The sequence below is a fragment of the Leptosomus discolor genome, chromosome 6 (assembly GCF_034619465.1).
Source record: "Leptosomus discolor isolate bLepDis1 chromosome 6, bLepDis1.hap2, whole genome shotgun sequence".
In the NCBI taxonomy this organism is placed as follows: domain Eukaryota; kingdom Metazoa; phylum Chordata; class Aves; order Leptosomiformes; family Leptosomidae; genus Leptosomus; species Leptosomus discolor.
The window spans coordinates 24,646,450-24,672,584 of NC_141396.1; the positions used below are offsets into that span (position 1 = coordinate 24,646,450).

General features: G+C 36.5%; 1 protein-coding gene across 2 annotated transcripts in view; it reads left to right on the forward strand.

Moving 5' to 3' along the window:
* The window catches only part of ADK (adenosine kinase), a 290,419-nt gene that overhangs the window by 188,158 nt on the left and 76,126 nt on the right, over window positions 1–26,135 (forward strand). For both annotated transcript variants that reach the window (XM_086466581.1, XM_086466580.1), the window contains exon 7: window positions 22,570–22,740. In XM_086466581.1, the coding sequence (XP_086322707.1) occupies window positions 22,570–22,740 (171 nt within the window). The remainder of the gene's footprint in view (window positions 1–22,569; window positions 22,741–26,135) is intronic.

The window sequence follows — 26,135 nt, forward strand, 5'->3', positions numbered from 1 at the left end:
GTATTTGAAGGTTCTCGACTTTAAAAGCATGTGTCTGTTTTAAATCCTACATAAATTCCTCACAGTTTTTTAGAACAGTCTGTAACTCTAACCAGGGCATTTTTAACACCACAGCTTCAAACAACAGCAGGAGCAAATCTAAAACATTGCTCTGAGTAGCTTCATAACATCATTAAAAGATTTAATTTTAATTAGATAAATTCCCCCTTTCTTTAAATTTTCAGCCTTTCTCTCCCAAGTTCTACAAGGCAAAGGGTGAAAAGACTAACTGAATTGAATTAAATATTAAAACATTAAAATTGGCATTTTAGAGCTCATGAGGAGAAGACGGGGGAAAAAAACTTGTGAAAAACATATATTTCATGCATATTTTAGATTTTATTTTAAGACCTTTCCAAAACTATTATGGATATTCTTAGTAAGAAATATTATAGGCTATGTTGTCTCCAAGGGCAGCTAAAGTTTTCAAAAGGAAGTTCAAACTGTAATACATCTTTCACATGTTATTTTAATAAAAAAGCAAATATCATTTGTGTGTTTCCACTGCTAAATGGAGACTCATTGTTTGGTCATGTTTCCCTACATCAGCAAATACATTTAGAAGGAATAAAATAAACCTTGTTTCAAGTTACAGTGATGTAAAGTGTTATGTGTATGTTACAATAAAAGTGATTTGATGTCAAATGTGAAAATAGGTTAACTGGTGTCTCCCTGTTTGAGTCTCTGTGTGGATTCATTTGCATGTATTTACACGTTTGCAACTTTTGATGTTATTAAGCACTCTTATTTCTCCTCACTCAAGAGCAGAAAAACTTTATTGGTAATCAAGTACTGTGATCTACAGAAGAGTAAATGAAAGAGAAATTACATTTACTTAGTTTCCTGTTACCATTTCTCCAGAGCAACTTGTAATTTGTATAAAGAAAGTCAAAGGAGGCCGTTCACTGCATACAAGCATTGATCTGCATTGTAAAACCAATAGCTCTTTCACTGTTGTGGGTCATTATTCTGAAATACGCTGAAGGAATTATAACAAGTCTTTGCAGACTTTAAATACTCTATAGCATGAGTGCAATTTGTCTTACCTAATGTGTTGTCCCTCATGTTGGTAGAAAATGGGTTAGTCCCTTTGATGCCTTGCGAAACATGGTATCATAGGCAGAATGTTTTGATCTTGTCGTGTTTTTGAGACACGATAAGCACTGACTTGTTTAAGAACATAAATTTGGTTCAAATCCATTTGAATGATGAAATCTAGGTTTGTTAACAATGTTAAAGAAAAGTGATGTTACAACTAGGTTTCTTGAGAAAATGGCAATGCTCTGTAGATGCACCTTATGTAAGTTTTGTAGGATGGAATTATAGTAAGTTCACTGCTCTTATCTGTTGGTTAACAAGGGGAAAAGGTAGCTACCAACTGGTCTTCATGTGTATAAAACTTCCATGCAGAATTCTTACTGTGATGTCCAGGGGTCTTTCTTAACTACAGTTAAATTCATAATTGGTATATAAATGAAAAAGAGTTTATTCCTTTTAATAAACAATCAATGTCAGGAGGAAGCATTCTGCTGAAATTACATCCATGCCATTTTTACTTCCCCACAAGAACCAATCAGCAGACTGTGGCTAGAGATGATGTCCCTATGTGCCCGGCCTGAACTTCCCTACTGGCCTGAGCTTAACACCCAAACGTAAAATCCGAAATGGGAGTTTAAAGCGATGGGAGGTGGGGCCATCTTCAGGTAAATTTTCCTATTGGTTATTCAGGCTGTAGATGAGAAAAGGGTTATGGGACGGCTCGCATGTGGATGAATGTTTTACTCATCATTCGTTTAAATATATTGTTGCTTTGCTTACCCACACTGGCAGTATGTTCTTGTCCTCCAGAAATGTTTTTCTTGTTTCGTACGCAAACTCAGTTGGAAGCAGCTGGGGAGAACACTTGGAAACACCAGTAATTCTGGTCATGGTCTTGAGTGTTACCAGTTACCTGTTCATGGCTCGAGCACTATTTCTTTTTCTTTCCCCTGCCTGTAGCATAGAAGATTTTAAAGTGTGGCTTATGACACGCTGCTTGTCAAAGTATCCTGGTTTCTGAGTTCAGTTTACAGAGGCTTTAGTTGTCATGCCTAACTGAGGGACTAGAAAAATAATATGAACAATTGATACTGGGTTATTTGACTGAATCCCAAATTAAAAACTGTAGATAGCAACAAACTAGGTTTACCAAGTCTGTGGGAGCTGGCAAGAAGTCCTTTGGCAGTCAAGGACTTCTATTTCTGTCTCTGACGGTAGAATAAATGTGACTTGGTTCCCTTTGGGGATTGTATATGGTTTGGTTTTATATATTGATCAGTGTTTTTAAATGCTTTTAAGGCTTATAGATCAGATGTTGTTTGAGGAGACGTTTATCTGGTCCTTTGTAAGCTGTTAGAGTGCTAGGGTATTACTGAGTGATTGACAGGGCATTCTTCTGGTTTTGTCACCTACTTTTTTTTTAATGCAAAGAAGTGAAAGAGGAAATACAGAAAATACATTTATGAGGTTTTTGTATAATTATTTCTACACCTCCTTCCTTTTATTTTTTTTTAAATTTTTTTTAAAATAATGCCGCCATAGAAACTGCAACCTGTTTATGAGGAAATTGAAGTAGCTCTTCTGAAAACAGTGTTCTGGAATTAATTTTTATTTGGCTTTTATGTTTTAGTGGACTCTTCATGATTTGCCATAATGTACCAATTTTTAGTTGAATTATATTACCTTTTAAAAGTCAGTCGTTTTTTAAAGTTTGCACTACATGTTATTTGTTAGGAATATAACCTGACATCTCTGGTAACTTCTCAGATGGTCTCAAAGCTCTTTCTAGGTGACATAATGGATACATCATATAAAGAATCCAAAAGAATGAAGCTGCTCAATGACTCACAACAGCACTGTGTGATAGTTTAGGACAGGAAGTGTGGAATAACTATATGCAGCTGGATCTACAGGATGAAATTAAATAGACAGGAAATAGTTAACCAAGCTGGAATTTAACCACATCCAAAGTGGAATTTGGTGTGGAAACTAGCACCTTTAATTAGATCAATTTTTTTTTCAAAGGAACACTTATGATTGTATGTGGCCACAATCTTAATTTTCTTGTGTTGACACTGAAATTCAGTCACTGATTGAAACAAATTTTACTTCTTATGTGAGAATGTCAGGATCCTAATTGTCTTTGTTATATGTACCTCTTCTGAGGTCAGTATTTCTTGAATGGAAATGTATTTATGATTTTCCAGGATCAAATTATCAATCAATAATGATTGATTTTATTTTTGCTGTTTAACGAAAGAATTAGAACTATCCCGCCTCCATTTCTTCTGTTGTTTTACTACAGTTACAGGCTGTGGACAGGACTAACTTTGGTCAGTATTATGTGAGTATGCGTAAAATAAAAACCCAATCAAAACTCTTCTCTCTCCTCTCCATCCCTGGACGCTTCCCTATAGCTTGCCACACAAACTTAACTTTTTCTTTTTTCATTGTATTATTGTAGTGCCTTGGAGCCTTAATGATGGATCCAAGCCCTGTTGGGGTGCTATTTAGAGAAATATTTTCTGTTGTAGAGCGTGCAGTAGGGAAAGCACATAGAAATAAGAACATAGTGGTGATATTGGTCTGTGTATCCCAGAATCTCCAGTGCTAGATGTTTTATACTGGACCTGGAAAAGGAGAAACTTAAGGGAAGCACTTCACCTGCTTGTGGGACAGAACAGGATAAAAGCAGCTAGCTAGTTGTTTCAAAAGTGAAGTAGCAAGTGGTGAGTACTCACAGATAACCTGGTTTAAAATGGATATGAAAGCCTGGAAGAGGAGCCAAGTACTGAATACTTGATGCAGTCAAGAAGGAGATGAATGGAAAGTGATCTGATCAGATATGGACTGGAAATGATTCTGTTTTTGAGGTCAGTTGGAATAAGGTGATGTCTGCTCAGTTTAAGCTCTGTGACTAAAAAGTAAAGGAAATGTTTATGCAGAAACAATTAGAAGAATTGAGAATGTGGTTTGAAAGTGTGGGTCTCGGTGTGGACAGAGTCAGTCAGGACTCAAACAGAGAAGGGGCGGGGAGAGAGAAAGGTCCTTCCACCATCAGGTTAAATATGTCTTTGGTAATGATTACCTGGAAATAGGCTAGAGGTAGAGGTACTGTAAAGATGTCTTAAACCAACCTGTAGAACAATGTTCAGTAACTTTGAGAAGGATTTTTCAAAAGATGTGCTGAAGGAGTTGTTACAGAGATAGGAGCATCAAAAAAGGGAAAAGTTATTAAAGTCAAGAGAGAAAGCACTTCAGAAAGAAGAATGTGGTCAATTCTACTGTAAGATGATTAATGAAGAGAAAACAGATACTTTGGTTTTCAGAGTTGGGAAGAATTTTTAGAGATTTTGATTATGCCTTGATGATACAAACTTGCGTCAAAGATTTACTGTAGCAAAAAAGCAGTGGAAAGTGGGTTTGGGTCGGAAGTTGATGGCCATATTACGGAAAAATAGTGCAATAGTCAAACAGATACGAGAGGGAAACTTGGAAAGAATCAAGGGGCCATTATCCGTGGATGAAAGGGCAGGATGATGTAACAATCTGTTATTTTTATCATATTTTTATCATCTAACTCTAATCCTCATGAATTATAGCATAAATTACAGAATGTGCTGCTTGAAAATTAGATGTCTTCATCATAAATTCTCTTCTATTGTCTTGCCTTCTGTACCCATCCTTTCCTTTTCCTTGTAAAACAGTTGGCAAATCTTTAGCTTGCTAAGTTGCACATTAGGTCATTGGTACATTGAGGCACATGTATCAGCACAGTTCATAAATGGAAGCAGCTGGTTTCCTCTGCACTTAAAAGAATGTACAAACACACAACCAAAATCTTCAGATCCTCTGTATGCTTTGAATACAATTCCTATCCTGAAAAGCCATGCTGTGATTTCAATTAGTGCAGATGTGCACCAAGCCACCTTATTGGCTCAGAAAAGAATTCTTTTGTTTCAACACTTGAACTGCTAGATCTGGTTAATGTTACCAAATGGAAAAAAAATAACATCACACCTATGGTATTAGTCTTATACTCCAGTATCTGAAAAAGCCTTGGCAGGGGAAAAAAAAAATGTTATCATCTCATAGGGAAAAGCTGAATTCATACACAGGAACTGCAGGATTACTTCGACATTTTACTAGTCCCCTGTAACACCAGCAAGTCCCGTAAATGCCTAATGGAAAAACAGCAGAAAATGAGATCTGCAGCAGGCCTTTAGAGATCAAATTTATGTTGCTGAACACTTTTTTCAGGTCAGGTTTAAAGGTCAAAAGAAAGTGGATAGATTAAATTTGCTGATTTTGCCAACTTTAAAGGCCCCTTTTAGAGGTTTTCTGTGTCTATGCAAAGCCCCAGTATGCTTTTGGGTAGTTTTGTGCAAGAACTGAAAGGTATAGAATCTTTGCTGTATTTTTCTCATGTGAGAAAGACACTCATATAACAATACTTAGTTATCCCCAGTGTACCCTTAAGCAGCATCTGATTTAGATCCAAGGTATGTTATCATCTTGAAGTAATTAATATTTCCTATTAATAAAGTTTTTATTGTATATTCATTTCATATGCAGACTAAGACTGATCTATCACAGGGCCAGCTGTGACACCACAGTGACAAAAATAGTTACCACAATTCATTTTCACACTTTTGTTAAAATTTCTCTCCCAATTTCTCACAGTGTTTTTCCCTTTTGTATCTCCAAGCAGAAAAGTATCTCCCAGTGAGCATCAGTGACTTTTACACTCTGTGCCCCCTTAAATATGAATAGAATTGAACTATAATATCGTCAGTTGAGAAGGAAGAAAGTAGAATGCAAAAGCTTGCCACAAAGGACATTCTGGATCATCAGTCTCTGCGAACACTAGTAACAAAATGAATGTCTGGGAGCAGGAGAATGACTGTTGGCTAATATCTTCAGAATCCTAAGTAATTTGGGCATAATGCCCAAAATGTAATATTTAGAAACAAAACACCCTCTTTTCTACTACACAAAGACAAATTGAATTAAAAGCTTAGTTTCTGTACATGAAGCAGTGCAGAACAAACAGCATGTTTGTATACCTTTATTTTGTTTTGTGGATTTATCTATATGGCGTTATTTCATCAGTCTTTAAATGTATGAGTAATTCAGTGCAAGATTTTTCAATATTAGCCCAACATCAAGTCTTAATACTTCCCAATTCAAAAAAATTTGACCTAGCCTCCTCAGTATGTCCCCTTAGGAAAATCTTGAATGTGTAACAACTGCAGTTATTCTTTCAGTGTATATAACTACTTTGTAATATAAACATATAAACATACATATAAGCATATGTAATATAATGTAATATAAACATATTGTAAATTATCATGCTTAAATTCAAAGTAAATATTTACTCAAAAAGCCTTTTAAAAAATTACTTTGAATTGCTACTTTTTTTTTTAACTTTCTAGTGGATACTTTTCTACTATGTGATGATTTTTAGGACATGAAGTTTTCAGAATAGTTCAGAATTTTATTAGCATTAAATTCAGCAAAGACCATAGACAACTGTGTTTGCTTTCAACTGTGTGAGTTTCCTGTATACCTTTTACCATTAGGTATGTCTTTGGAATGGAGGAATTAAGTGACATCTTTCAGTACAGATTTACCAGTATCTCCATAGTTTGAAGTACATTATTAGCTACTCAGTTAGGAAAAGCTTTTGATATAAAGCTATAAACACTGAAGGATGTTATTCTTACAGTTCAGTTCTTTAGTAAGCTTCTGCTAGGATTTGAAGAGCTAGCTGTGATGAGATCTTTGTGTCTTGCATGTAGTCCTGTGGGAGGTTTTGGTGTTTGAACTTCACTGCTAGTTATGATGGTTTTCAAACTCAGCCAAAGTGGTCATAATAATTCCAGTTTCAGTGCTAACTGAAAAATTTACTGAAATGGGAGCCCAGTATCCAAGCACTTTTAGGAAAATATAGCTGTCTTTTACAATCACAAACATAGCAGATTGTCTGACCAGATATGGACCTTGGTGAACTAAATGAAATAAAACTTAACACTTCAGTTTCAGCTTAGGAACAACTTGTGACAAAACATGCACAAACTCAGTAAATTTGAAAATTCTTCTTTCAGAATGGAGCTGATGGGACAATTTTTAGTAAAATTGGATACATCTGCAGTGGTATCATATATCAACCAAGAGGCAGACAGAAAAAGTAGGAATTTATTGGAGGAATTCATCTGACTTTTCTTGTGGGCAGAATTACATCTGGCATTAGTGAGAGTGTGCCATTTCCCAGACCTTCACAGTATGTTGGCAGACTATTTTAACAGGCTTGGATGTTCATGATCAAGCATGGTCTCTGAATAGATACATAATTCACTGTAGTAAAACCAAGGTACAGATCTCCTCAGAACAGACTCTTTTGCCATAAGAACAATATCCAAAGGCACATACAAATTTGTAACAGTCAGTCAGAAAAGCAGACATGTATTGCTGTATCAAAACGCCAGACATTCAGAAGATGTTTTATAAAAGTTTAATTTTTCAAACAGCTCCTTGTCATCTGTATCCTCTTCTCGGAACATAGAATGATTACGATGGTAATTGTGGAAAATTGCTAGTCATCAGTGCTATTAAATATCTAAATTCTAAAATGTATCGTGCAGTCTTGAAATTGTTGAATGTTTTCCAAGGACTATTATTCACAGTGAATATTCTAAAGTGTCTTTTCTCTGAGATTAGTGGACAGGGATATGGCAGGGTACGTGACATATAAACAATCATCATTGTGGAGAGTAGATGCCAGAAAATCAACTTCACGGTAAGACTTCTGCAACTCCTGTGCATCCGCATGCAATTTGTCAGGAGTAAATAGGGCCAGAAGACACCTCGGACTCTGTTTCTTACACATATGATGAAGTACTACGGTGCTGCAACCCAGTCTCTGAAATCTGCTTTTTCAGCAGCCTGAACCGTACCATGGTATTATTACTCAGCGGTTGTGGATGTGCATTAGACTAGACTTCAGTACTGTTGGATTTATAGAGTTAAGTGTGTAGTTTCACAGATCCAAGGCTCTCATTCAAGGAGGAGTCATGTAATTTCTCTGCTTCAAGAGAAGGCCAGGGATGCAGTTTCTAATAAGTCACAGTAATTACCTCTGGCTAAACCTAGCAGTTAGGTGACATAAACATACTCTCCTATGATGTATATCAATTTTAAGCTAGGAGGGTGTCGATGAAGCAGACTTTTAACTGGTTCTAGTTTACACTGGAAGAAATCAATTGGGTGCTGGCAATAGAAAATCTTGCCTCTCTTTGTTGGGTATTAAGTGTCTGAAGTACTCATTTGGTCAAGCTAGAGCCTAAAATGTAAGCTAAATCATCATATTTAGAATAAGTTCTTTCTATTGGAGCAGTTTTGTCTGGCTTGGTGCCCAGAAGGGAAACTTCCCATCAGACTGCATGTCAAGAAAGTAAATTTCTAAACTCAAACTCAGCAAACATTGCAAAATTAGGACCAGTTTCACCATTGGCACAATGGTGCTCGTTTGTAAAAGCTAATGTAAAGCCACTGCCAGCAGGAGATTTATTCTCCTCTTTACACTTCCGTTTTGTGCCCTGGTGACTGATTTAAAAAATTACCTTTTTTCAAGTCTTGGTGCTTCATGGCATCTACTGAGAATGGGTATATGGGTAGGCACATTAAGGATGAAGTTCACTTTCCTACAATGAACAAATTTTCAACAAATATAATTTGCAACTTTTATGGAAATCTATCAGTGTCTGTTTCTGGTACAGAGCAACAGTGCTGGTTGTGCTCAGAGCTGGAGCAGTTTTGCTGTAGAACTGCAGGAAGAGCTGAATGTGCCTGTGTGGTACTTTCACCTGAGTGACAGGTCAGAAAGAATACCTTTCCAGCCTGCCTGGTGGCTGTTTGGGTATGGAAACAATAAACAAGCAATCCACTTGTTTGTGGATCCTGTTTAAATTATTGATGAAGGCAGGCAATATTTTATAAACCAGTAATTTCTAGTTATAATTTTTTTGTGTTGAGTTTCATGGAGTAAGATTTGCTTACTACAGAAATATAAAACTTAAAAGGAAAAGGAGTGAAAAGCAGTTTGTGCTTCAAATTAGTACATCTAAAGTGAACAAAGCCATCCATTGTGTTGCTTTCATGTCACTGTTGTTAGATATTAATTTGATAAGGAGAGTATGTTAAAATGGGGACTGCAAAAAAAGTTGAACCTTTTTTTTTCCCGACTGCTTATCATACATTATAATGTTTATTGTTGAGATTAAGTACTCTCTATTCAAGCAGTAACAAGTTTCATAGTGGAACAAAAGTAAGCAGCACTCATAAAATTCATTTTAACAAAAATTATGAACAGAAAGATATGAAAACTATTGATTATGTTGTCTGTGGTGACATACAAACAAAGTGATAACTGTTCACATCTATGAAAGTAGAAGAATGGCAGTGTCAGATTGTGCAAAGATTAACGTAAGAATCTGACATCTTTGGTGAAAATTTATAATTACATTTGACGCTTTGGTAGCAATTGGAATGAGGGTGGAATCCTGTCAAGTAATTTTTTTTGTTCACATCATTACCAACTACTTAACCCTTTGATTAACAACAATTATCACTAAGGATAAACGCAACTATTGTAGAGGTGAATATGTTGTCCTGTGATTTATAGCAGTATTCAAACATCTGTTTCAGAAGGGAGCTTCTTAAGCTTAATTTTGTTCTGCAGAAGGTGTTCAAAGTAGCATCGTATAGATAATGCTCTCCAGGGAATGTTTTGTGAAAATAGCTGACGTGTCTTCACTGCCCTTCCTGAAGAAAATTAGAGCTCTAAGTATCAAAAAATTGAAGCAATGTTGAACATTTATCCGTGGCTTCTAACTCTGGTTTGGAAGTACCACCATCACTTTCATTTCCTGCTATTTGTAGAAGTGTTTGATACCACTCTGCCAGTGTTCAGTTTCTTAGTAGACGCCTGGGTTGAACTATAGATGTTGATGAAGCGGCATTGCAGGAACAGGAGTAAAGAGAAAATACTTGATTTCCATAGTTAGCTATTTTGAAGAGGCATGTCATTGATACAGATACATAAAAAAGTATCAAAAACATGAGACAGAGACTTTCCATGTTTGCTTTGGGGAATGTATGCTGCATTTTACTTTGACATGGACCAATAATTTTCATTCCCTAAAATGAGGTTATTTATTATACAGTTCCAAAATGTTCTAGTTTGGCTGTTTAAAAAGTAGGAATGATGTTTATTTAGCATAAGGAATGGATTTAAACTCTCAGAACTGAGGAGATAATTTTGAGAGATCCCAGCTTCCTTTTCTTATAAAAGTACTAAAACATGAGCTTAAATGCTGATTTAAAAAGGAGTGCCTTTTCATTTGTCTTTATTTATATGTGTCCAATATGTCCAAGATATTAATTGATATTCTAATCTAGAAAAACATGGTTATAGCATATAAATTAGCACACAAGTTAACATTCTGATAGCTTTAGTATCCCTTTTTCTTATTCTCTCTGTTTTCAAGGGCACAAATTGGATGGGCAGAGATTCAAGTAAAGGGCAAAAAAACGCAGGGAACATTTTTTCATAATTAATATTCTTGTAGCAGAGCTCATTCCTGTCCAAAGAATTGTCTAGATACAGGGCTGTTGGCATTATTAAGATCTCATTGACTTCATAATTTGGAATTCAGGGAAGCTCCATGTGAAGTTGAAGGTACGCAGGAGGACCTTAACCTCTAAGGTGTTATTCTACTCCTAGTGCATTTACATGGTTCATTTGCAAAGTGTATACATTTTGTAGTGTTTATTTCAGGGTAAAATACCATCAAAAACTGCATCACTATGTATATACGTGAGCAGCCTCATTCAGTATTTCCTGAACTCCATGTTGCCAGACACTAGCGTTTTTAATGGCATATCAGTGATTTGCAGTGTTCCTATCAGAAGCTGTGCATCACATGACCAGTTAGTACTAAAACCACCGTGACATCTGTGGAAGGGCCCTGTACCCCGTTGAACTTGGGTACCTACTTAGGAAGACTGACAAGCTGCATGGGTGCATTATACTTCTGAGGTGGCTAAAGAGGTGTTGTCACAGGCCACACATTCTTAGGGAACAACTAGGTATTTGCTCACTAAGTTTCAGGGGTTTCCTGTTCTCAAAATCAGTTTACTTGAAAACTCAGAAGTATTCTGCTTCAGGAAAGGTTAGTTCTATGCCATAGGCTGACCACCTAACTTGATCTTTTACTGATCTAGAATGTTTTTTAAAATGTTACACACTTTAATTACATAGAAAAAAAAAAAAAATGTTTCCTGTAGCTGTAGTCTGATTTTCTGTGAAGGTGGGCAAATAATGTGACAGGAGTGGAGTCACTTTCAAGTAGAGAAGTATGGAAAATAATCAGTAGAAAATTAAAACTTATTTAGAGTTTTCAAGCATCTTGAATAGTAGTGTGAGTTGAAGCCACTGCTGAAACCTGCTACTCCTACAATAATATGATGTTACAGAAGATAGTGTCTTGGCAGAGAAGTTCCCCTCAGGTTATAAGATATGGGAGTAAAAGACTAACACCACTCTCCCTTGTTACAGTAGTGGTCCTGCTATTAAAAGTGGGTTTCTGAGTTGTGAGCTCATGAGTTCATTAGAAACAGGAACTTAATGTAAGTATTGTTTGGCTCTAAAAAGCTAATAGTTAGGGATATTCCCCCCACCTTTGAATCTGAGGAAAGTACTCATGCAGACTATAATAATTAATGTTAAGCACTTAACATAGCTCATTGTATTCAAAGTGTTCTACAGACAGTTATTGTGAACCAAATTAATTTAAGTGGAAATATCTTTGTTTAAAGTTTACCAACTGTCCACATTTCAACTATATTACTTAATAATTATTAGAATTAGCATAGGTCCTGACCCTCACTTATTTGTGTGTTCAGAAACAGTCATGCAACAGTCTTTATATAATGAAAATTAAAAGGCCAAGCAATAACATTAATATTCTTTTAAATAATTTATTTTAATGTGTAGAAGTGTGAGCAATAAATATTTTATTGTAAACCCTGATGTGGTAATTAATCCAAGTGATTAGGTCCTAATTGCGTGTTCGTAGTAAATGTTATATTTGCTGTGAAAGAAATTTTTTTGGAATTGTGGTTCTGGGGCTAGTTGTGAGAAGAGTGATATTTAAAAGGAAATGTTAACGCACTCACTTTTAAACTTGGTAAGCCAGAAATTGAAAGAAATATATCCTTTATTATTTTGTCAATTACTTTTTTAGTTCTTCAGAGCATTTTGGTTTACTATGCACTTAATTTTATGTACTAGCAGTGCTTATCTGTTGAATTAAATATATCGTAAGGCTATGTAGGCGGTTTAAAACCAGCTAGCACATACCTCGGGGAGGGGGAGAGGGTATTTCTTTTGTTCATCATTTACACCTTAATTTGCAAATAGCCAAAGTCCTATTATTCCATAAAACTTGTCATTACTTTAATGCAAATAATAAGTCATCCTGTGAACAATGTTAGTTTCAGGTAGACTGGTTGTGCTTTGAGTAGCTCTATAGCACACCAAATGAATTCGGATCTCCACTTAGGCTTTAGAGCTGATCTGGATTTTCACTGATATAATTTATGGGGTTTGGATCCTTGTCTTTTTGTTGTGGTTTGTTTTTTTTTTTCCCCCAGCAAAATTACATTTTGTAATTACGCCGTAAGCTTCTCTGGTTCTATATAGAGTTCTGTTTTGCCCATGGTGAGTCTGCTTTACTTAGACTCAGTTAAAGGATGAGTTAGCATTTGAATAGTGCAATAAGCTTCAGAAATCCTTTGTGTTATCTCTTGATCATTTCTTTTTTTCTCTTCATACCTACCATGCTGTAGTATCAGTGTCGTCTTTCTGAAGATACGATCTTTATTAGTGAAATAATATGCTCTTTCTTTGGGGCTCTTGAAATATGTTCTAACTATGATGGTAATGACTTTGATTAATATTTAATCCCTGTGCTGCTATGTTCTTATAATTTACAAGATCTCAGAGGTAGTTGGGGGGAGAGAAGAAAGGTTTCTGCTTAAGTGTTTCAGTATGAGAGTGCTTAGGGAAAAACATACCTATTCTCTATTATACCTTATATCTGTTTTCTAGCCTGAATTTAAGTGAAACCTTTCATAGTATGACAGTGTTGTTGACAGGGAAATCCATAAGGTCTAGAAGTCGTGCTGGAGTTGACTTATTTTTCATGGCATTGGACTCATTCCTGTATTTGTTTGTATTATGTAACAGTCGCGTTCCTCTGCATCACCTGGGAATCCTGAAACTTGGAGGGCACAGGTACAGCAGTATACACTAGTGTAGAGCAAGAGGTTGGTAAGGAATTTTTTTTTCCTTTTTTTTTTTGTGAGCAGGGGAGCTAGTATTTATAAATACAGCAGGGCAAGCCCAAATTAGTTTCCTCCTCCATTCCAAAAGTCATAATATTTATGTGCATAGTCACATGACCAAAAAGTCTCTTGCATGTACACAGCAGAAGAATTTTTATGATTTTCAGGACATGGAATATTAAAACCAAATTCTTAAGTAAGCAGTACTGATATGCAAGCTTTGAATGATTCTCCACAGGACTTTGTACAACCATATGAAATAATCTGCATTTTTACAAGATCTTTTGCCACCCAGTCAGTCCATGGTGATTATCTACTAATACACCAATGATCAGTCATTGTTTCAGTCTTTGAGTGTTTTACCTCTATTTATAAAATAAATAATTGCTTATATAAACACTTTTAATTAAAAAGGTGCTTGTATTTGTACTCTTATTGTTTGAGACTATTTGAATAAGCAAGGAATAGGCTGGTTTTAAATGTTTGCTTTCAGAGCTTTCAAAGTGAGGATTAACTGTCTAGACAATTAGACATTCTCTATGCATTTGTAGTTACATAGTTTCTCTCAATTTACTAATATGTTGTAAATATTATGTACGCACCAAATTTGAATGAATCAACATATGGTTGATGTTTACATAATTAATGAGATGCCAAATTATATTTATGTAACTAGCCATACATAAAAAAGCAAATGTTGCACAATCATGAAAGGCCTAAATTAAACATACCTTATTCTATACTTCCTGGAATGTGTATTTGCCAGGACAGGGACCCTGGGATTGTGCTCAAAAATTGTGGAAATTAAGATTGAAAATCAATTATATCATTGTTCCAAACATCATAATTGATATAATTACCAATTTTTAGACTTCTGGTTATTGTTTCATTACACAATAATTGGTATGTCTGAGTCTACTTTTTGGTCTAAACACATTATCCTCATATTAATAGATGGGTTAGGCAAACGTAATTTTGATACAGAGTTATTTTAGAAGGATGAAAGGTGAAACAGTTTCTCTCTTTAATCAACAACTTAACAAATATTTTAAGATGCGTTGCTTTCTCAGTAAGGATTATATTGGTTTTCAGTGAAGAAAAAGTGTGGCAAAGGGTTTTCGAGATATTAGGAGAAAAGAAGAAAAGTGGCTTGGTCTTTATCATAGCTTGTTTGATTTGTAGCTTATATTTTATTGATGGTAATACCCTGTACTTTATAATACCTTTCAACACAGAATTTCAGTCATTTCAGTAATGTTAAGTAATTAAACCTCCCACTGGTTCTGCCAATGGAGGTGTATTTATCATTATAACTATTTTGCAAGTGGGTAAACAGAGGCAAAAATGTTAAATTATTAATAAAAGTAATAAAAACTCTAGACTCCTGTTTCCCTGATGATGTTTAATACTTCCTCAAAAATTTTGTTATAAATTCAGTATAAGTAAAAATAGACACCTCACTCCCTGAGCTTAATAAACTCACATATAGCTGTATGCTGAACTTTAGAGAGAATATAGAAGTTTTTTTCGCTTCCTCACAGAGTGGCACACTTCAGGGAGCTATGTCAAACCGTCATCTTAAGATCTTAGGTCATCTTGCCAAAATGAGCTTAACTAACTTTTTAGTTTCAGGGGGAATAGGAGAATTTTTTATTTAGGATGACATTTTCCTACGCCAAAACAAGGTATATTACTGCTCTCTCACACATCTGTTTACACCTCCACCTCATTATTAAAGTTCTCATCTGTACACTTTGCGAGTATACATCCCGTAAGTAAAGTCACACAATTATTTTGTCCTAAAAATCTTGGAAGAACTTCTGGGAGAGTGCTTAATTTAGTCAACAGTAATCAGAATTGAAAAATATATCCAAATTGTTTACAATTTGAAAGAAATTGCTAATATATGCATGAAATAATTATTTTCTTTAACTTATAATGTCAAATATTGGAGGTTTTCTGCTACTGTTGTAATCTGATAGATACTAATATGGCAGCAATCAGAGTTCACTTCAGCAACAAAGAAGCTGTTCAAGTCTGAAAGCAATCCTCTCCTTCTGACATGCTGGCACCATCATAGAGGAAAATGTCACGGTCAATATAAGCACATTTACTGACAGTTAAGTTTTTTCCTATGTTACTGAAAACTGTTTGAAACGTGGCTTTTATCAAAAACAGAGACATTGCCCACTCAGAACGATAAAACAATAGTTTACAGCTTAGTCATTTTCCAGTTATAAATCAATACTTTCATAAAAATAAACAATGCATACAGGAACAAGCCAAAACAATTACTCAGAGAAATTGTTGCATTCTTGCTGTCCTTGCTTCCTGATTTAAAACAACTGTCTCCAGTAGGAACTGGATGAAAAGCAGTGGGGTTTTGTTCATTAAGTAACCGCTTGCTGATCACCACAAGATAAAATACAGTTCCAAAATGCAATTGATACTGTATAGGTACTTTCTAAGTTTCTAAACGACCTATTACATGAAGAACAGGTACATAGATTAAAATAACGTTCGTGTATTTCACTAATTTACAGACTGAACATTTCCCGAGTGGATAGTTATGCAGAATTTTTGTCCTTCCTAGAGAAAGTAAAAAATTACTTGGAGCGCAAGGACCTTCATTAATAAAGGTCATGTTGTTTATTTAATTTATGGGGGTTTTTGTTAATAATTTCTGGAGCTTTTTCCACACTATGAGTATTTTAATATTTCTATCATTTGATACTATTCTGCCATTCTCAGGAAGGAAAATAATTTCAAGCAGGAACAGTTTGCAAGTATAAATGCTGAAAACTCAGAGGAAGAGGTAAGGGGACAGACAGTAAATCTGCTAACTTGGCAGTGTTGCCCATTCCAAGTATTGTGCTCAAATATTTCAGTGTTAAAGATAGTTTTTAAATTGTTGCCTGCTCTTTTAAACTCACGTAAGTACTAAGACAGATGTAGAGCTTTTGCTCTAATATTCCAAGAAGATTCCTTCTGGTTCCTGTTCTGAAGGAAGGTGATTTCACTGCCTTGTCTCACAGTGGGTAGGACATGGACTGCACCCAATCTGTGCTCTGTGCAGTTTAGGGGCTAGAAGTTAAAAGTCTGTCAGCCTCTTCTGGTTGTAAGGACACCTGGAAGTCTTGTCTAAGTTCTTCTGTCTGGAGCAGTTACCTAGCGGTTCATTCTCCATCCCAAGAATTGCCATGTGTTGCAGCTCCACTCCTTCCAAGGCCTGATGTTTCTGCTAGACTGCAGCAGATGAGACTGATGGCAGAACAGAGCAAAGGGAAGTCTTTTCTGCCCAAGGGTGCAGCTTGAAGTTCTCTTTGTGTATAGAATATAGGAATCTTAACCAAGTCCAAAAGCTCTGACTTGGTTATGTCTGTTGTTTAACAGTGCAAGTTCTTTTGGCACCTTAGCAATCTCACTCTTTTACTGGAACTGCCAGCGTACTTGAAGTTAGATGATTTCTGTAGGGCTTTACTGAATCACGGTATTTATCAGGACTGTCACTATGTAACTGTCAAACTTTCTATGTGCATGAAAAATTCCACCCTTTAAATGGATGAGTGTGATGTCATTGTAATAGCATTTTTATGTAAATGCTTGCTATAAAATAATTTTGGATTAAATGATGTGTTCCTTTCATGTTGGCAGAATATAATTTGTCTTAAAAGGCAGCAGACTGTTGTGTATGTGTTTCTGAAAGTTAAATATTTTGATTCACACTTGTGATTTATTGATTTTACATTGTTACCAAATGGTGTTACCAAATCAGCTCAGAATACCATGGTTCAAAATCCTGTCACCCGTATGATAAAGTTATTTTCATGTAACCCAGTCTGCAAATGGGAGTGGCAAGAGAAGAGAAAGGGATAGAAAGAAGAGAGGGCAAGTACATTTTAGTGCATGGTAGGTTTGGAAACAATCCTAATTTTTCTCTCCTCTGTGTTCTTATGCAAACATTGCTTCTGTGCTATTAAACAATAATAAGTCCAAAATTGCAAAGCTGTTTGTTATCATCTGGGCCTGGATTTGTCTAAATGTACAGTAGATTTCAGTTTTGGCTTTAAGGAAGTACTCACTGGCTTAAAAAAAAAAAAGATTAATCTTGATCCTCGTTGTGCAAACATTACATGTATGTAATCCAAACCGATTCAATGTGAGCATGTTATTTCACGTGAACAAATGATGGCAAGTCTTCTCAGTTTGAACAGAACACCTTATATAGAATTACTTTCAACAAAGCCGGAGGTATTCTGGCTTTGTGAGGTCCTTCAACCCTCTGATTCTGTGCTGCTGACGTTTTTGACACCCTTAATTTGCTGCCCTCACATCTGCTATAGCTAGCGCTGTATGAGCTTAGTGTAGGTCAGAAGAAACCTTTTGGGTCTGTGTGTGATTAAAATGAGAGAGGTGACATGAAAAGGCAAATTGCTTGTGTGTAAACCCACCAAATCCCTCTGATAATGCTAGTTTCGGTAAAAAAACCTTGAATGTAAAAGACTATCTTACATTCACAGTACCCTGGCATATTTTAAAAGGTGCATCAAAGAATTCCTGAATATTGTAAAAGTGAGATTAATATGATAATGTCTTGACTTTGTCTACTGCTGTCATGTGCATCTTAATATTGAATTTTAAAAGCTCTTAAGTTACAAACAAGCTATCTCCCATAGCTATGTGTCTGCAGTACACAAATGTGTTTTTCTTATTTCTTCCTTTTTGTTTCTCTTTCTTCCACAAGGAAAACATTTTTCTCCACCAAAGGACTGTATTTAAACAGGGCCGCTACAGTGCATAAGAAAAGTATCATTTTGTGCATGTATACATGCAAACATGCATATAAATAATTCAGTCTGTCGTCCTATATTCCTCTTGTATGTACTAGTTCAGCCTTGTGCTCTGGCTTGTGGTACAATGGTACCTGGCATAGAAACAGTGATCTCCTGGCATAGAAAAGAGTCTCATTCCATTTTGAGCAGCAGAAAGTAGTGGCACATCGTGAAGCAGTAGCATCTGCTATACTCAATCTCAGTCAGTGCACACCAAAGGAATACCGCGTGCTGTTAGTATGTCTGATAGCCTTTAATGTTTTATAGGTTTTCTTAGTACAATATTGCTGCATTTCACTTTCTTTGACTGCACTGTCCAATTATCGTACATCCTTGAATGTACAACATTCTTTCACAAAGATAGATACTTACACAGTAATTTCATTTCCTATGCAGTGTAAGTTTCCAGGCTATTGGAATTCCTCTATATATGAACTAAGTGTCTCATCCTTTGATTACAGATATTTTCCTCATAGTTGTTTTAAGTTGCCTCTGGATTTTGAGGGTGAAAAGGTTCTCAAAATTCTCAGTAGACTGAGGTGTGTAGGTCAGTATAGAGTATCTTTGGAGGGACTTCTTAACCTTCTTGTTAGTGGGAATAGAACTTTGTATTAATGAAATACAAAGTCTTTTGTATCAGTGATACCAAGATATGCTTATTCTCACACTCAAAGCTAATGTTGGCTAACAGTTAATTGTTAGAGTAGGTAGACTTAGGCATTCCTTTGTATACGCATCTGGCTGGACCAAAAGCAGGCTGTGGTTCTAGGGAAGTCACAGAGTGACTTCGTTGTGAATCCCAATGAGAGATAAGAAAACCCATTTGCTTTAGTGGAGTTCATTCCTGTACAAAACTGTAGGATGCTGCAATAGCATGATCTGTGGCTTATCTAGTTGTGATTCAAACTTAGGAAGCTAGGTGCCTGTAACTGTACTGGACATAGCTGTAATTGGAATTCTACTAAAAATAGACACAAACCCAATTTAAGTGCTTAAGGAAGGGGGTCTAATTAGCTTTATTTAAACCCTAATCTGTTCGGTTCAGATTCTATACAATTCCACTCTGTGAATTGTATTGCTCCAACTTTTTTTTTTTTTTATTGCTCCAATTTTTTTTTTATTGCTCCAACTTTTTTTTTGGTATTGCTACAGGTTTTTTTCAAAAATGTTTTACTTGTTGAAGTTTTAACAAGAGTTTTCATACACACAACTCTTAATTCCTAGATGGCTTAATGTCAAATGGTTATTTAAATAAAAATATTAAAAAAAACCTCTTGGCAGAATGCAATTAAATGGCAGAAGTGATTTTTAGGAAACCCAGAAGACAGAGCTGTAGCCTTTGAGAGTTCCTGGCCTTTACTTTGCAGGATCTAAAAGCTCTCGTATCTGCATCTCAGTACTTTTATGTTGCTTTTCCAAGGAACAGGGAGTTGGATGCAGGCCTGAGTTAGATCTCATGGGAATAGTGTTCTGTACCTTAAATTACAATCAGATGTATTTTAGTTCAAATGAATTTTTCAGCCCAAAATTGGTAAGAAGCCTAATTATTTGACCAGGTTATTATTTACTGTATAGCAATCTGTGATTTATCCACAGCTGGCAACATGTTAGCCTCGAAAGGTTTTTATATTGTATTTGGAACAGTTTTTTAAAAATCTAACTTTGTTCATTAAATTGAAAACTAAAAGATGGTAGAGATTGCTATGGAGATGAGATGTTGTATAAACTGTTCATTTTAATTCTTCAGAATGTAAAAATAGCAAAGAAGCTTGGATGTTTACAGGTTTCCAGTCGTTCAGGGTACTGAGTAACTCCACAAGATGTAAAGCATTCTTGTGACCTTTGGACTTTTATTGTCATGTAGAGAACTGTGCCTAGATTTTTGAAATCAATCATGTCTTTGTTCAACTGGAGAGTGTGGAGTAAGGAGAAATAAATAGAAAGACTTTCTAAGTAGTGTTTAATCTGTGGACTCTTCATTATATTATTTTTTCTGGTGAGTAGAATGCCTGAGATGATCTGTTAGCTGAAGTATGCAGGATAAAAAACCAGATATTCTGTGATCCGAAGACATAATAATATGGATAAAAACTGGAAAATAAGACTGTTTCACTATTATACCTTTTCAAGTGTCATGGTGGTGATGTTTCAGATAGGACTGAGATGGTGTTTTATTTATCAGACCCTCCTCAAAGTTGTTTGTAGCTGTGCCTTATTTAATTTAACACTTGCTGCTCTTGCTTGGAAATTACTGTTATTCACTGAGTTTTGAGAACAGTTAGTAAAATTGCTTTTAGGATTATAAAAATGAAACATACAAAATTTAATTAGTGTAAAGACTAAGCCTTTGTCTAATTAGTAGACTAATGAAACCATAGGAGATCTTTATGTAACTCCTAGAACATGTGCAGTTGAGGTAACCATCTGCAATGCTAAATTCAAAATGGCAGCCTTGAACTGTTCTTCATACAGGGTTGAAATCGTCATTCACGATTTAGTAGACAAATAGTAATTTCTGGTTGAATTCTGTTGATTTTGTTTTGTAATTGATACTTACTTGAATGTTCATATTCAGAATACAGAACAATACTTTTGGGCAGGGGGAAATAAAATACATGTGCAGAAATGTGGAAACCCCTAGATTTTTCCTGCAAATGACAGCATACTCAACATATATATAATAAGTAAGGTGTGGTGGGTTGACCCTGACTGGACACCACACGCCCACCATGCCACATTCACTCCTCTCCTCAGCTGGACAGGGGAGAGAAAATATAACAAAAAGCTCATGGGTCAAGATAAGGACAGAGAGATTACTCACCAGTTACCATCATGGGCAAAACTTGGAGAAATTTGTGTAATTTATTACCAGTCAAATCAGAGAAGAGTAATGAGGAATAAAACCAAATCTTAAAACACCTTCCCCCCACGCCTCCCTTCTTCCTGGGCTTAACTTTATTCTCAATTTCCCTACTTCTTCCCCTTGGTGGAACAGGGGGACAGGGAATGGGGGTTGCAGTCAGTCCATCCCACATTGTCTCTGCCTCTCCTTCCTCCTCAGGGGCAGGACTCCTCACACTCCAGCATGGGGTCCCTCCCACAGGAGACAGTCTTCCATGACTTCTCCATCATGAGTCCTTCCCACAGGCTGCAGTTCTTCACAGACTGCTGCAGCGTGGGTGCCTTCCGCGGGGTGCAGTCCCTCAGGAACAGACTGCTCCGGCATGGGTCCCATACTGCGTCACAAATCCTTCCAGCAAACCTGCTCCATCATGGGCTTCTTCCTCCATGGGTCCACAGGTCCTGCCAGGAGACTACTTCAGCGCAGGCTTCCCATGAGGTCACAGCCTCCTTCAGGCACATCCATCTGCTCTGGCACAGGGTACTCCATGGGCTGCAGGTGGATATCTGCTCCAGTCTTACCCTCCGTGGGCTGCAGGGGGACAGTCTGCCTTGCCACGGTCTTCACCATGGTCTGAATGCCAGAGGCTGCAGGAGAATCTCTACTGTGGTTCCTGGAGCACCTCCTCCCCCTCCTTCTTCACTGACGTTGGTGTCTGCAGAGCTGTTTCTCTCATGTATTCTCACTCCGTGCTCCAGATGCAGTTACTGTTGCACAGGGGTTTTTTTGCCCCCTCCTTAAATATGTTATCCCAGAGGCGCTACCACTGTCGCTGATGGGCTCGGCCTTGGCCAGCAGTGGATCTGCCTTGGAGCTGGCAGGCATTCACTCTATCAGACATCGGGGAAGCTTCTAGCAGCTTCTCACAGAAGCCACACATGTAGCCCTCCCCTCTGCTACCAAAACCTTGCCATGCAAACCCAATACACAAGGTAATAATTTTTCGGGCAAGGGATTTCAGTAATCTCCTAGCTGTGTATGGAGCCATTGTACTGGGCTTTGGAATTAAGCAGCACAGTCTGATTGGCTCTATTACTAAAAAAGGGTGTTTAGAATTATATCACCTTTTAAAATATGAACATTAGTCTTGGCTGCCATGGGAGAGTGTACTACATGGAATGCAGAGGTAGGGAGTGATGTTTAATTTTGGATTTCTAGTGAATCTAGGCATATGCAGATTCTTTATCACCTCCATAATACCTTAATGGGAAAGCAGTATTTTCCAGTTTTTATCTGTGCACATGTATGACAAAGGTGGATTGAGGGAGACCTTCTAGAAGTAGCATACTTCATGTGGTTCCGAGTATGAAATTAGTAACATCCATTGATTTGTTTGGCTGCTTGCAGGGATTCTTCCTGACGGTGTCACCAGAAGCAGTATTAAAAGTGGCTGCTCAGGCTTCTGCAAACAACAAGATCTTCAGCTTGAATCTTTCTGCACCATTTATTAGCCAATTCTACAAAGAGCCTATGATGAAAGTCATGCCTTATGTCGACGTCCTTTTTGGAAATGAGACGGTGAGTCTTACAAAAGTAATTGAGGTATTTGTATCTCTTGTGCCTAGCTGTTTGTGTGTAGGAGCCTGCTTCCTGGTTCTCCATTACTTATAGAGAGAGACTGATCATGTGAAGTGTCACTAGGAAATTAAATCCATGGTCACGGGACTGTGATATTTCAGTAGATGCCAAAGATGTCACTTGACCTGTTAGAGGTTTGCAACTTGCTCATTCTAGTGTAGAAACGCATGAAGAAATTACTCTAAGTTAAAAAAGGACATATCCAACACATTGGCTGTTTTGTAATAACTGTTGATTTGCATAATGTACTTACCCAGAAACTAACACTCTGCTGGAAGAAAGCATATGAAGGGCTACTGCAGAGCTGCTGAGGTTCTGTAACTTGTTTCCATACCCATATCGTTGTTATTAATAGCATTTTCTGTGATGAATACTTTAGGGAGAAGTGGGAGGAGAAAGCTTAAGAAATGGTTAATTGATTTAGAAGGTTTTCATTTATTTTATGGTACATGGACTGGCAGTCCATCCAAGGAAGGCTTATCTTTGCTATGCAACAGTTGGCAAACAGATTGCATGAAATTCTGCCTGAAAGTCCACAGTAATAGACCAAATGAATTAAGATTTCACTTATTGTAGTGCTATCACTTTTTGAATTTTTTTCCACTTCAGAAAGTGCTTTTAAATATTTATTAGTTTGCTCAGCAGGAAAAGATTTAAAAAAACTTCAGAAAGAGTGGCACACCTAAATGAAGTGTGGGCTTGTCTTTCAAGATAACTACATCAGTACAGGAAAATTACGGAAAAGCGACTTATTCCTGTCAGAGGTTATTCCTGATTGTGACACAGGGTGTTGCACCAACACAAATCAGTTTTTACACTATTGTCTACACATACACATTAGGGGCTAGCGTCGTTACAGATACAAGACTTTTTGGGGGAAAAGAAAGTATTTTTAAAATGAAGAAAATCAAAATGTTTTTAGATCAGTAGGATAAGGAAAACCTTTTTAACTGTAGTTAATGACACAGAAATAGTTTCCAGACATTTTGCTGCTATTGCCAACTGTTACCTTTATTCTGTCTTTCACAATACAGTCATTACAAATATGCCTCTAAATATTTTGTTTTAATGGCAGTATAATCTCAACAAAAAAATCTTGTCAGATTTCACAAATTAAGTAATACCAAGTCTAGTCAATGTTTGGGTGGAAAAGCTTCATGGAATCTTCTGGGATTAAACACTGGTGGCTTGTACGTAAATATTGCCCCATTGGCCTGTTAGGAGAACTCAGATCACAGAGGTTCATTAGGTTCATTTTTCAGAAGGTAAAACATACGTTGTTACTTTTTGTATACTTGCACACTTTGTAAGCAGTAGTCCACTATACTGGTGACATGCCAATTTTAGAAATTATATTCAGACTACCTTAATTTCCCCTGCCATTTCAGTTTGCTATGGTATTATTCACCTGCTGTCATAAAATACTGTACAGGACTGTTGTGTGTATTAAAGTTGAAAGACTCCCTGCATTTTCTGTGTATAATTCATGAAGCATTTTGGTGTCTTTCAGGCTAGAAGATACTACTTGAACTTAAGAGATCATCCTTAAACTTTGCAGTATGATATATATATATTCACACTTCAGAGTAGCGGCCTCTTATACTAATCAGTTGAAATCCTGGTCATTTTTTAGTCTCTGCTTTCTGCTATGTAATCTGGCCATTGCTGCTTTTGAGTTGTTGAAATGCTGTTTGCAGTGGTTTATTCTCTTGTCTTTCTGTGTGACTTGAAACCATGCCCTTGGCATGGCATACTTCTAGTTTTTAGTGGCTCCTGTATCTTCTGATTGTCAGCATTTCTCCTCTCTGCATATGATTTGTGGTAAAAAGTAGTTGCAAAACTCAAGAGAAGCTCATTCTGACATCTTTTGCCTTCTAGTAGCTTCCTTTTTTTTTTTTTCCCCCTCCTGTGTTCATTTAATCTACAAGTACATTCGGTATTTTTTTGTGTTTATGTATGCCTTGATGGGCAACAAACCACTTCAGCTAGCCAGCACAAAATTTTTGCCCATTTACTGTGATTTCCTTTCGCTACGTTTTCCATCAGGTTTGCTAGTCTAGTTAAGTACTGAAAGTGCATGTTAACATATAAGCAAAGCATACTAAGTGGTAGTGTTGTTACTTTATTAGCACAAACAATACTCTTAGACACAATTTTTATTCTTCCCTATATTTATCTTCACTCCATATTATAGACCGATACAATGTTATTGTTAAGCACTGAGCTGTTTATTTTTTGAGTAATACAAAAGCATCCAAGAACAGCAAAATTCCAAATTGCTTCCATTCCTGAACTAAAAACAATTGGCGAAGTGATTTTAAATTACATCTTCTACTTAAAAATTTACATCTGAATGAAGATTGGTTATTTCAAGTTTCAGCCAGATGGTAATTAAAATGGGCAAGTTATAAACCTCTTGGAATAAATGTTCTAGTTTAGAATGTAAATGCCAGTGTACCCTTAACTGCAGTGGAGACACTGAATGCTGTGATAACAACTCAGTACATGAATCAGTTTCAGCATTAGCTCAGTGACCACTGGTGTTTTGATAATTTGTTAAATCCCTTTTGTAAGTAGCCAAACATCCTGTCTTGGATTTTTGATACTTATTAACTGTACTTCATACAATAAATTTAGTACAGAACATTCAGAATAGGGATAATTATATGTTCATTGCTGCTAACCAATTATGGCCATTCTGCAGTCATTACCTAGCAATACATGACTGGAGAACTTGATTATTGTCGTTAGTTTTAATTTTTATTAAATTAAGTTTTTTTTAAGAGTGTCATTTTGCAAATGGTTCTTAGCAATAATACCTTCCAAGCTACCATAATCACTGGATAATTAACCTGCCAGGATTAAGCACACTCTACTTTGCCTCAGGATGCTTAACTCTCAAATAAGGTCAATTATCTCCTGATGGTAACTGCTTTGTCACAAGTTGCTGCTTAATTCTTCTGTAAAAGGTTACCATAGAATACATATTTTTTACAACTCAAAGTAACTTTCAGTAACAGAATGGTCACAGGAGTGAAAGCTTTTAAAATTACATCTCTAGACAGAGTTGTAGAATGTTTCCTACACAGCAACTATACTAGGGCAAGGAAACGAGCCTAAATTTGCATGTATTTTTTTCCCAGACCTCTTTCTGCTTTCCCAGTTAGGGCTAGAGCTTGATGTCTCTGATGTACTTGACCCATCAAAGTCAATTAACAGGCACTGGAATCTGAATCAATTTCCAGTCTCCCCAAAAGATGTGAGTTACAATGGCACCTTCTCGGGGAAGGAACTACTTCTAGGGGGAACAGTCTGTGTATTTTGGGACATGCAGC